Source organism: Hemitrygon akajei, chromosome 6 (assembly GCF_048418815.1).
Source record: "Hemitrygon akajei chromosome 6, sHemAka1.3, whole genome shotgun sequence".
Classification (NCBI taxonomy): domain Eukaryota; kingdom Metazoa; phylum Chordata; class Chondrichthyes; order Myliobatiformes; family Dasyatidae; genus Hemitrygon; species Hemitrygon akajei.
In genome coordinates, this window is record NC_133129.1 from 164,544,964 (window position 1) to 164,558,005 (window position 13,042).

General features: G+C 36.5%; 1 protein-coding gene across 1 annotated transcript in view; it reads right to left on the bottom strand.

Annotated features, from left to right (window-relative positions):
* Positions 1-13,042, bottom strand: part of kif18a (kinesin family member 18A) — a 100,241-nt gene that overhangs the window by 40,889 nt on the left and 46,310 nt on the right. Inside the window, exons 9-11 of the mRNA XM_073049707.1 lie at positions 11,799-11,873; positions 10,042-10,157; positions 2,624-2,786 (exon numbers count right to left, since the gene is read on the bottom strand). Coding sequence (XP_072905808.1) covers positions 2,624-2,786; positions 10,042-10,157; positions 11,799-11,873 — 354 coding nt within the window. The remainder of the gene's footprint in view (positions 1-2,623; positions 2,787-10,041; positions 10,158-11,798; positions 11,874-13,042) is intronic.

The window sequence follows — 13,042 nt, forward strand, 5'->3', positions numbered from 1 at the left end:
GACTGTTTTGCTGCTCTCTCTGCATACACCTTGACTCTCCTGCAGTTAAAATGCCTATCAGTCTCTACCTTGAATATATTCAATAACTGCATGTCCCCAGCTCTCTGACATAGAGAATTCCAAAGTTACAATCCTCAGAAGTAATTACTTTGCAGATCAGAATTAAATTCTCAATTATTCTTAAACTACATCCCTAGTTCCAAATAACTCCACTAGACATCCTCTCAGCAGCCACCTATCAACCCCACTAAGAATCTTATGTTTTCATAAGATTTCCTTTTATTTTCTGTACTTCAATGAGTACAGGCCTATTTGCAAAACCTTTCCACAGTCATCAAATATTTCCTCTCAACTGCGTTGTTTCTATCATTCCTTAAACATGGAGACCACAACTGCCAAATTTGTGCCCATTCACTTAACCACTAGAGGCTCTTTGCATCCTCCTCACAACTTATTTTCAATCTCATCTGCAAATTTGGTCCCTTCATTCAAATTATCAAAACAGATGATATACAGTTGAGGTTTCAACACTAATGCACGTTGCACCTCATTAGACACTGATTTCCAGTCTGAAAACTACCATTTATCTTGACTGTTCTCTGCTTGTTTGTCTGTTCTTTATCCAATGACAGCATATTGTTCCAACTGTAGGCCTTTTTATATAATCTTTATAGCGTTTATGCGGCATCTTATCGAATATCTTCAAGAAATCCAAATAAACTGCATTTATGAGTTCCCCTTTATTCATCCTTTTGTTACATCTTCAAAGGCTCTAGCAACTATATGAAAAATAACTTCCCTTTGATAAAATCATGTTGGAGCAATATGCATTATTTACATCATCGTTACCTCTGCATTAAAAGGCCACAGATTGACAAATGGAGATGAGACTAAACCTGAAATGCCAACAATTCCTTTCATCCCACTGGCACTATTTGACTTGCTAACTTGTTCCAGAGATTGTTTGTTGCTATAGATTAACAAATGTTTTGCACTGTTTTATTAACTCTGACCTTCCAGTCTATTATCATTTTAAATGTTCATAATATTCCCCCTTGAGATTTCTCAGTTTGTATCCTTCAGAGAAAGAAGTACTTGACAGAAAACTGTACAACCTTTTGGAATCAAAATTTTTAGATTTCAATTACAACTTGCACATTTGCCCCAAATTATAATTTTGTTGTTTAAACTTCTCACCCCGTTTTATTTCAACTATTTTAAAATCTGTTAAGATTTTCAGTATTGTTCAATTACGATTAAATCTTTTCTATCCCCCATTCGGCTTCCCTCTCACCCCGTCTCTTTTCCCCACTTTCCTTTGGTGCCCTTTCTCATGTCATCTCCTATTAGATTCCTTCTTCTTCAGTCCCTTCCCTCTTCCATCTGTCACTTCCCAACTTCTTACTTCACCCCTCCCCTCTCCCTTCCTGGTTTCACCTATCATCTGACAGCTTTAATTCTTTCCCCTCCTCCACATTCTGGCTTTCAGTTCTGTTTACTTCTTTTCATGGATGATGTCTCACCTGCCAAGTTTCCTCCAGCATTTTGTACCTGTTGCTCAAGATTTCTAGCATCTGCAGAATCTCTTGTGTTTAAGAAAATGGTAACAATGTTTCTTTCTCCACATACTGCCTAAATTAAGCATTTCCATGTCATATACATATATTCATCTTAAGTGTCTTGCAATCTGACTTGGGTAATGCATTTACACTGCATTTAGTTCCACCAAGATTAATTTTAATTTAGGTAACCTCAACCCTAAACTGTTATTTCAGAAATAATTTTTCTATTGTGTTCACTTAAGAAAGGAGTTTGCACCCTTTAAAGCACACTTTGCCGTGATGTTTATCGGGAAGGATCCAAGTTAAACTGCTTTAAGTGTGAACGCACTGTCAGCAGACACTGTCTGCTATAACCTCTTCATGCACAGTGGCTTAATATTCTCAATTTCAGATAGGTACATATGAAAATCAGTAAAACATTTACATCTTGCACATGATGCATGCAGTGTAAAATTAAACAGGGATCATGCTAAAACACAAAGTAGCTTTTTGCAAAGCAACCTTGTCCTCAATGAATACCCTTGCTAAAAGGTATGTTCATACAGCCAGATCACTACTCAAGTTTAATTTTCAACTTGTTGCATAAACCGAATTAAATTCCATTTATGTTATCCTTTGATCAGAGGCTAATTGTGTGGCAACATACTTAGTCAAAATTTGCCTTTGTTTCTTTCTGGAGTAAAAGCTGCAAAGACACACACAATATCACCAACTTCGGGATAGAGAATTTCTTTGGAAGAGCTATTAACATAATGATTTCCATTATATTGATAGGGAAAGAAATTTACACCTTTTTTCAATTTACTTGCAATGGTAATGTGCAAATGGATCAGAGTAAAAAATTGTCATCAGTTTAGGCAGCATTTATGGAAATGATCAGTTCACATTTCAGGCTGAGAAAATTGGCCCAAAAAATCGACTGTTTGTTTATTTCCATAGATGCTGCCTGACCTACTGAGTTCCTCTAGCATTTTGTGTGTGTTGCTCTAGATTCTCAGCATCTGCTGAATCTAGTATAGTCCTTTTTTATCCATGAGAATTTTACTAACAAACCATCTTACCTTCTCTGTTGCAGGCTCACAGGAAAACAATTGAACACATTGCTGCTGCTCTTTAAGGTAAAATGTCATCAGTTCCACCTCTTTCATTTTCATTTCTAGATCTAAGCAGTTAATCCTCATTTCCTGTCGTTTGCAGAAAATATTTTCAAGTACTCCTTTGAATCTAAACAAAAAGTGTGGAAAACAGTATAATATGCACTGACAAACATCAACGCCAAGAAACTAAATGCTTCCTATTTATGCACATTCAACAGTTAGAGCCAAGGCAAATATAAATTGTTCTTGATAGCCGACCGCTGGAATTATAGAAGGACAGTACATGCTCCCAAGACCTTAAGGCATTTTCTTTAAAACACCCTGTTGCTGAGGTGTGCAAAATCAAGATGAGTTTAGTCTTTGACCAGATATATCAAGATTAATATTTTGCCTCAGTGCTTTTATCCCCCCTGTGCACCTCCAGTATCCTATGAATACACTAATATCTAAAAAGGGGGTTGCATCATAATCAGAAAAGGAGCTTGCTTTCAGCTAAAGGGAAAAGTCAGCATGAGAGGTTGGTATTAAGGTCAGTTAATGCCAATAAATCTATGGTGCAGGATTGGGGTTGTGTGTGGGTTTGTGTGGGGGAAGGGGTTATGCATGGGTTTGTGCAAGTTAGAGAGAGATTGTGTGTGTGTGTGTGTGTGTGTGTGTGTGTGTGTGTGTGTGTGTGTGTGTGTGTGTGTGTGTGTGTGTGTGTGTGTGTGTGTGTGTGTGTGTGTGTGTGTGTGTGCGCATGTTGAGGGGCTTGGAAATTGGAAAAGGTGGTAATCTGGAACTATGACCTCCAAATAAGCAATGATAAACACAGTGGGATAAAAAGGAATGGAGTAAACTTAACAGTAGTACATCAATAAATAATGGGAATTCAATGAAAATTAGTTAATTTGAAGACATTTTATTTGAATTCACAAAGCATTTACAGCAAATAAAACAGTATTGTTTAAATGTCCAACTACAGAAAAATGGATTTCATCTTAAAGTTATGCAGAGATGAAGCTGCACAGTGATTAATGTTGGGAATTAAATGTTCCAGCGCATTTGACATTTACAAAGCATTAACTGATTATACAATGGCTATACTGAGGAATGAAAATTAAAAATTAGAAGTGCTGGGATGTCTGTTGTTTGCTATATATATATAAAAAGAACTAAGTTGAAAATGCTGTTGGGTTGGCTAGTAAGTTTACAGACTGATACACCATCAATAACTCTCGGAGACGGGAAGTGAACGATAGGCTTTCATTAGCAGCAAAAGAGAGCACGACATCTCGGAGACTGAGGGAGAAGCAATGCCCCAATTGCCTTTATACAGGGGTCTGTGGGAGGAGCCATAGGAGCAGTCAGCAGAGGGGCGTGACCAGACAGGTATACATAGTTTACCACACAGACAACACAAAAGTTCTTGTAATTGCAAACCGTGAAAAAGGTTGTCTAAGAATATAGATCAGTTACAGGTACTTGTGGACAAGTGGGACCTTAACAACATTGAAATACGGAAATATATATATACACACACACACATATATACATACACATAACGTTATGCCCAGTAGTGTAGTAATTTCATGTATTGCACTGTACTGCTGCAGCAAAATTAAAAAACAAATTTCATGAAATATGTTAGTGATGATAAACCTGATTCTGATATTGGTCTCTATTGTAGACTGAGAGTGGGATGGAGGCAAGGAGAAAGGAATCATGGTTGGGAAAAAGGGGAGGGGGGAGTGAGAGGCTTTTAGATAAACACAGTAATATCCAGTGGTTGGAGGGATTTGGATAATGTGCGCATTGGGATGCATTTAATTTGGCATTGCTTTTCACACAGACATCATGAGCCCAAGGCCTGTTCCTCTTCTGTACTGTCCTCTGATAACATGCACCAGAAAAAGCTTGCTGGGGTGGTTAAATGCCTGTGAAACTGGTAATAAAGAGAGAGAGTAACAAAGTAATAAGAAAAGCAGGTAGCAAAGTTACCGGTAATAATGGAGAGACCAAGTGGATGAAGTATATTTTCATAAGGCACTGAACAAAACACCACAGAAAAAGTCAGTTACATAGAATAAGCACACAAAGAGTTGGAAGGAAAATAATATATATAAAAAAACTGAAGATGTTAGAAACCTGAAATGAAAACAGAAATTCCTGAAAGAACTGTCAGTCAGGCAGCATCTATTTATGGAGAAACATAATTACCAACCTGAAATGTATTTCAGAAAACAGAAAACTGAAAGTAGGAATAAAAAGAGATAATTTCAGGTTGGCAAATTGTTACCAGTAGGCCTCAAATAATTCATAATTTGTCAGTCACTTTGATGAAAAGACAAACTGTAATGTATCCAAGTTTGCCAAAGATACACATCTATGTGGAAAGGTGAGCTACAAGAATGATGGAAGAAGTCTGCAAAGATATATAGGCTGGTTATTGAGTAGGCAAGGTGGTAATCAAGACAAGAAATTTTGTGAATCTTACTAGTTTGGTAAAAATAAATGAAAACCACAATATCAGCACAGCGAGTGAGACACTGGTAAAATGCTGGTGTATTCTGGGGCGTCTTACAGATTCATGATATTCAGAGCATAAACATGAAGGTGCTTCAAACAATTTGAAAGATGAATATATCAAGCTTCATTGAGCTTATATTTTGTGGCAGCCATATTTGGTGTAATTAAGCCAATTTTACTTTGCACAGCTACACTGCTCCGGGAGTCAGCACAGGTTCACAGATTGCTTTATGGGATAAAAGGGTTGTATTAAAAAGAGAGATTAAATAAAATTTGGTACAGAAAAATGAGAGACAATCACTTGAAGACAATAGAAGATCAAAAGCTTAGAGGGCAGTATCAGGATGTTGGCCATTTCAGCTTCATATGAAGAGTAATTTTTGTGTACAGGTGATTCGACATCTTTGGAATTCACAACTTTGAAGAGGATTATAAATGTTGTGTTAATAATCAACGTTGAGATTAACAAATGCCTAAACATTAAAGAAATTACAGGATTTTGGGACAAGATGCAGAATTGATTCTGAGGTGCAAAATCAGCTATAAATGGTGCACCAGACATTTGGGACCAAGTAGTTCACTCCTGCTTCTGCTTTTTATGCTCTTAAATGTGAAAAAAAAATCCTAGAAGTACTATACAAATGTTTGTTCCATGGCACTCAAGCCCATTGTATCTGTCCAGGTGTTTCTGTAATGAGGCATTCTGTAATGACCACATGCATGGTTGCCCTGAAAAGAAAATGGTGTACTTCACATTACTCTCTATAAGCTCCATGTTTTTTTTTGCTTTACTTTCCATTGAAATTGAATTGGAGAACTTATAAATACATGGGCTATGCAATTAAATTTCTAAGCATTAATAATTTGCCCTCTAAACCCTAATTACGTTTATGATCACATGCAAATGCTTCATGCTATAATGTTTGAAATTATTCAAATATTTTGAGGAGCCACACAATATCAGGAGCAAAATATTTTTGGCTTATTGCACTGAATTGAATTCAGTCACTCAAGTTTACAAAGTTTGTGAAAATCTTTGAAGCAACGTGGAGTGGGTGAGATCCTGTGGTTCGCATACTGAATAAATCTTGATTGTATAGCTTATAACAAAAATTCTATTGAAAGACACAAAGAATAAGGCTTAACTATGAATATGTTTGCATTTAATCTAACCAGAACACAGTTAAAAACTTATTTTAAATCTTACCAGAAAAACTCTTGAAATATGAATACATTTTAACTTATACCACGGTTAGCCACAGAAAATACTCTCGGCTGCTTTTTAAAAATAAGCCTTAGATATTCCTTAATCTCACTCTGACATTGGTTTGTAGTTGTTGTCAGATTCTTAAAATATTGATACACAGAGATATTTACATCTCTCAGAACTACTGTATGTTCCAGCCACTGATGCAAGAGGCTGCTTAGAATCCTATTAATAGTTCACGTTTTCTACTGCTATTGTCAAAGCTATGGCTTTTGTTCATAACTTTTGTCTACTTATACAAAAATTTAGTTTTCCATCTAAATATGTATATAATTTATGGTATTAAAATAATACTCTACTGATTGCATGCAAAAAGGGTATTTCTTTACTCTTGTTATTATATTTTGCCTTACTGAAACTTACATAGCTAATTATATCATAGGTATCATTTTCCAGCAGATTATAAAAACAACAAAATGTGTCCACACGGAGCCAAGAAACATTATAGCTATGACCTTCTCACAAAAGAATCCAACCACCTTATGAACAATTCACTGTTAAATATTGAGCATCAATATCTTGGAATCATCACATTTTCAAAATTCAATTACAAACATGCTGTGGATACCAGAACTTGTCAGAAATTGGATATTTTGCAACATTACTCACATCCTGACTCCACAAAACTTTACTACTATCCAGAAAATGCACTTGTTATATTTTATTGAGTTCTGGGATATGGGTGTTACTGGTTAGACTGGTATCTCCAGCATGATGTATTGGTGCAACTGTAAACAACAAACAGTTAGTCATCATCCAGAGCAAACCAGTCTCCTTCTTTGAGACTTCATCTGTCAGCATAAACTTCCAGTGCATCCTCCACTTGTACACTGTGGTATTGGAGCAACTACTCAAAACTCCTTTGGGAGTAATTCCCAAACCAGCAAATTCACCACCTTGAAGGATCGACACAGCAGGTGCAAGGAAAATCAACACTTTTAAGTTCTACCAACCGTGCATCACTGACTTAGGATATATATCACCATTCCTCCAACACTGCTGGAAAAAACCTGGAACTCACTACCCAGTTCTACCACATAGACTGGAATGGTTCCAGATGTCAGCTCGGCATTCATCTTCGCAATATTACTAGGAAAAGGATATACATTTCAATTCTGCCAGTGTTATTCAAATCCATTCCAACAATCAAATTTCAAACAGTACTTTCCTGTCCAACATTAAAATTCTAGAATTAGAAATCAAGCTAAATCCTAATTTAAACCCATAGTAGCATAGAGGCTAGTCTGATGCCATTACATTTTAAGGCAGAGCTTGGAGTTCAATTCTAGTGTCACCTGCAAGGAATCTTACCCACTGAATGCATGGGTTTTCTCCGGGTGCTCCGATTTCCAAATATGCACCGGTTAGTAGGTTAATTGGTCATTGTAAATGGTCTTGTGATTAGGCTAGGGTTAAATTGGGGGTTGCTGGGTGGTGTGGCTCGAAGGGCTGGAAGGACCTGTTCCACACTCTATCTCAATAAATAAATAAAAAAATACCATGGAAAAATATGATCTCCACTGTTTAATTTTCAACTACATTTTGTCACTGAAATAAAGCACATTTGACCAAAATACGTGGCTCATGATTGCCCTCTCTTCTATTTAAATACCAAATAAATCTGTTGAACATTACAAAGCCCAGGTTTAATCCCTGTGTGTGAATAGTTTCAGTCTCCTTACCTAAGAAAGGATAAGTTCTCTATTGAGGGAATATAGTTAAGATTTACTGGACTAGTTCTATGGTTGGAAGTTTTGCTGCATAAGGAGTGAATGGGGTTATTCTCTGGAGTTTAGAAGAATGAGAGCTCATCAAATTATATAAAATTCTTAAAGGCCTTGACAGATTCAATACAGGCAAGACACATTTCCTGGCAGAGGAATCTAGAAAAGTAGGGCACACAAATGATGATTACAAGGTATGCCTCAGGAGGAATATCCTTTGGAATCTCAAACCGATGGGGGGAGGTGTGTGGAGCCTCAGTCATTATATTTAACAAAAAACAAAAACAAAAAGCTTTATAGTAAAGGAATTATGTGGTTGGAGTTGGAAAACAGTTTAAGCAAAAGATTAGCCTTGGTCTTCAAGAAGATGGAGCAGGCTTGAAGGACCAGATGATCTACACCAGGGGTGTCAAACTCATTTTAGGTCACGGGCCGGATTGAGCAAAATGCAGCTTCATGCGGGCCGGATCAGTCGGACGCGTGCGAATGCAGCTTTCGTTGCCTCCGTTTTTTCAGCCTGCTCTCATGTGTCTCAGTCTCTGCTATAACTACAAAGTGTTTCACTTTACAAATTCCGTTTCTTATGAAGAAGACTGCCGAATAAACACTAAAAACCCTGAAAACCTGGTACCTGAATAAACTCAGCATTAGCCATATCATACGCCATAGGCGCTTCGATTACTGGGGCCAGCTTTAATAGTAATTAGATATTATCTCGCGGGCCGGATTTGGCCCACGGGCCTTGAGTTTGACATATATGATCTACACCTTCTGCTATTTCTCATGTTCTTTTCCTGACTGTATTTCAGACCCTCATATAGATCAAGAAAAAGAGAAATCACTAAAGAGAAAATAACAGGGGAGGCTTAAATAAAGAGAAAGAATAAAAGTTTTCAAACAAGAAGCTAACTGAATTGCACCATATTTATGATAGCCACTTTGCTGTTCTCTTGCCAGCATCAATAAAGTTCAAATGTCAAATTTATTATCGAAGTATGTACTCTAAGCCATATACGACCTTGAGATCCATCTTCTTGCAGGCACCCGCAAAACAAAGAAATGCAATAGAATCCACGAAAAACCACCTACACCAAAGATCAACAAATATTCAATATGTAAAAGAGGACAAAATGTGCAAATAGAAGAAAAAGTAAACAAATAAATCAGAAAAAATGAGCTGCAGAGTCAGTTCAGCACTGAGGCAGGTAAAGCTGGTCCATGAGCCCAATGATTGCATGGCAATAACTGCTCTCGAACCTGGCAACATGGAATCAAGACTTCTGCACCTCCTGCCCGAAGATAGTGGAAAGACAGACAAGGAATTGGGTCAAAGGCAGGCAGATGAAAAGATCAAAGAAAGTAAATACGTAAAAGAAACTAGAAAACTTTTCATGAACTCAAGGCCCAAATGCTATTTAGCCAATGAAATTTCTGATAAAAGGAGTTTGCCCAGAAACTTTAACTGTTTCTCTGTCACAAATGTTGTCTGACCTGCTAGGAATGTCCAACAGCACGAAGAGTGCTCTATGACACTTTGAAGTGACAACCACTAAGTTTTCACTAATATAAATAAATAACTTCAGAAAATACATCAAATTTTTATCACAATGGCAAGATCAAGTACGTCTGTGCACCAGAGATGTCCATTATTTCAACATTGTATTTAATGCCTAAGTAAACTCTTGAGCCAGATGATAAGGATATATCTACCAGGCAGAAATTATAAGGAAAATAAACTCAACAATTAAATTAAATTAACCATATAAGCGATGTATTATCCTAACTAAGAAAATAACTTTTCCTCCAGAATTACAACTGTAAAAACACATCCTTGAAAATTTAGTGTCTTTGGTTTTGAAACAAAAATTAGCTTGCAAGTTTACCTTTTTATTTCACTTTCTTTTGGATTTACACCGAGCAGAATATTTTCTCCGTGGTTGTTATGAATCATCAGTCTTTCACTCTCATAAGCTTTCAGTTTTTCTTTGAGCTCCACAATCTGTGAAAGAGATAAAACACAAGAGACAGGATCAATGAAGTGGGGCAATACTTTAAAAATGCATGTTCAAACTTCTGTTGCCTTAGGTTAGTCTAGACATTCCAGTATTCTCAAAAGGATGTGTAAGATGCTGAATGCAGCAAAGCACCAATGATTGTTTTGGTTGTTTAAGTTTAAGGGAGGCATATGTGGAGATAGTTTGGTGTATGCTGTTTTGGCGAATTACTGGAGTGGAAGAGATGGAGAGGGGTTGTAGCCTTATACTATTGATTGTCACTTTATGGGATAGGGTGTGGAGGAAAAGAGGAATTGGGTATAGAGGGGTGTAAAGGATGAGCATTGGCATTCAGGTAAAAGAAGGGGTATGGGGATGTGAAAAGGATGTTGGCCCTTGGGGAATGGTTATGACAGGGGTTGGGATGGGTTGCAGTATAGAATGAAGTCAGTAGTACAATAAAATGGATGAGATGGGGCGGCACTGTAGTGTAGCAATTCATGTAATGCAATTACAGTACCAGACCCCGGGTTCAATTTTGCCACTGTCTATAAGGAGTTTCTACGCTTTCTTCCATGATCTCATATTTCAAACACACATAGTTTAGGAGGTCAATTGGTTACATTGGTACAGTTATGTGACATGGGCTCATTGGGCTGGAAGGGCTTGTTACTGTGTATCTGTAAAAATAAATTAAAAAACTGTTTTATAGAGGTCCCAGTTTAATATAGCAATGGCAGGACCTACTTGAGCTGGGAATGACCAACAAAAGATCAATTTAGGAACAAAGTGGAAAGGCACCTCAAAAGGAGCTCTGCATGGAAACTGACAATATCCTCTGTATTGACTCATGCATCATATCAGGGAATAATGACGATTTATGTTGGGAACTGTTCGCCTGAATTTTCAGAGGAAAAGAAACACCCAATTTTGGCCATTGAAATGTTTCCATCTAGAAATCTGTGTTAAAAGTTAAACAACATTATCTGACTGAATTTCTAGGCAGACTTCTTTAAAGGCTCTGTTTATTGGACTTTAGCCTACATAAGTCCAATGTCTGAATCTCAACTGTCCACACCTTGCTCAAAACTAACATGTTATGTTTATTTCCCTATCACCGCAAAGCCCTTATTGAAATTATTTTTATTTTCTTATTTCCTTACCCACCTCTGGAATTGATTTTATTTAACACAGTTCGGCCTCTGCTAAATTTCTCAGTTCTATCTTTACTTTTGTTTGTATGCATTTTCGTATTTTTAGAAACCCTCTCAAGGACTATATTTTTGAATACCCTTTTGTTAAGTTCTCTCTAGTATATTAGCTTTAATGCAGCAAGAACCACATATAGAATAAAAATGATCAGAAGAGTTAAGATGACTGAAAGCACTGCCAAAAAGATAAGAGGATTACATAGAATAAAAAAAAAATCACTACTTTTAGACACTCGGCTTTTATGAATAAACTCATCTCAGGCTTCCAGCCAGGTACAGGTATTGATTATAACCTGTATAAATCGATACCTGTATATGGCTGGAAGCCAAAGATTCTATTCGTCATATATGCCGGGAAAGCACTAGACCTTTTCTCTGCTTTTATGTTCACAATGGACAAGTGTCCCTCCAGTTTGTTAGCATGTAACTACTTACCTCTTTTCTTTGCTCCTCACAGATCTGTGCATATTTACCTACATGGTTATTTAAATTCAAAACATTGCTCTTTACCTAGAAACAAATATGAAAATAGTCAATAAAGCATAAATTAGAACAAAGCTATTCCTGGAAAAATAATATCAAACACAAAATATTACCTCAAATTAATATTTAATTAAACTTGATTGTCTGAATTCTGTCGCATTGAGGAAAGAGAGTACTTCTGAAGTCTGACAGAATTCTGAACATAGAAACATACCTAGACCATGTGTTGATGCAAGTTTATAACATTAAGTGCTTGGGTTGTTTGCAACAGATTTACAGAAATGTACAAAAATAAACCAATGTTTCTTGTGAGAAGGCAGCACTGACTAAATTACTTCATATCATTCATTTCAATGGGATTGCCCGTAATTAGTATCGAACACTGATAAAACAAAATATAATGCATCCAGATCTAATTAAAATACTATGGCACACTGAAAAGTTTGAGTAATATAATAAAATTCAATTAAAAATTGCTGAAAGATATTATTTATTCTATGTTGAAAACATAATTTTGGTATGCACTTTCTAAAAGAAAAACTTCCTTGCCTGTTGTCATGGTTTTGTCACACTTCAAGGTTAATATTTTCCTTTGTAATAGATTCCCAAGTCAAATTTATAATGAAAGTATAATTTAAAACTTTTTACATCATTTTTCAAGTCACCTGCCAATGGTGCCATTGCAGTAGTTCAGTTTGATATTTTTTTGCTCCTCAACCTATATAATTTTCAATATCAATTTTTTCAAATTCCTTTCTATTTTAAATAGTTTCAGAATCAGGTTTAATATCACTGGCATATGTCATGAAATTTGTTGCTTTGCAGGAGCAGTGCATTGCAATACATAATAAAACAACTGTAAATTACAAAGATATATATACATACACATACATATACTGTACATGCATGTACATGTCTTCATTGTCTAATTGTTCATTCAGAAATCTGATGGCAGAGTGAAAAAAAGCTGTTCCTAAAAGCTTGAGTGTCTGTCTTCGGGCTCTTGTAGCTCCTCTTTGATTCTAGCATTTCCTGGGTGATATGAAGATGGATGGATGCTGCCTTTTTTGTTACCATTTGAAGATGTCCTCAATGCCGAGGAGGCTAGTGTGCATGATAGAGCTGGCTGAATTTGCAAATTTCTGCAGCTTTCCCCAATCCTCCACAGTGGCCATAATGAGAGATTGTAGATGACT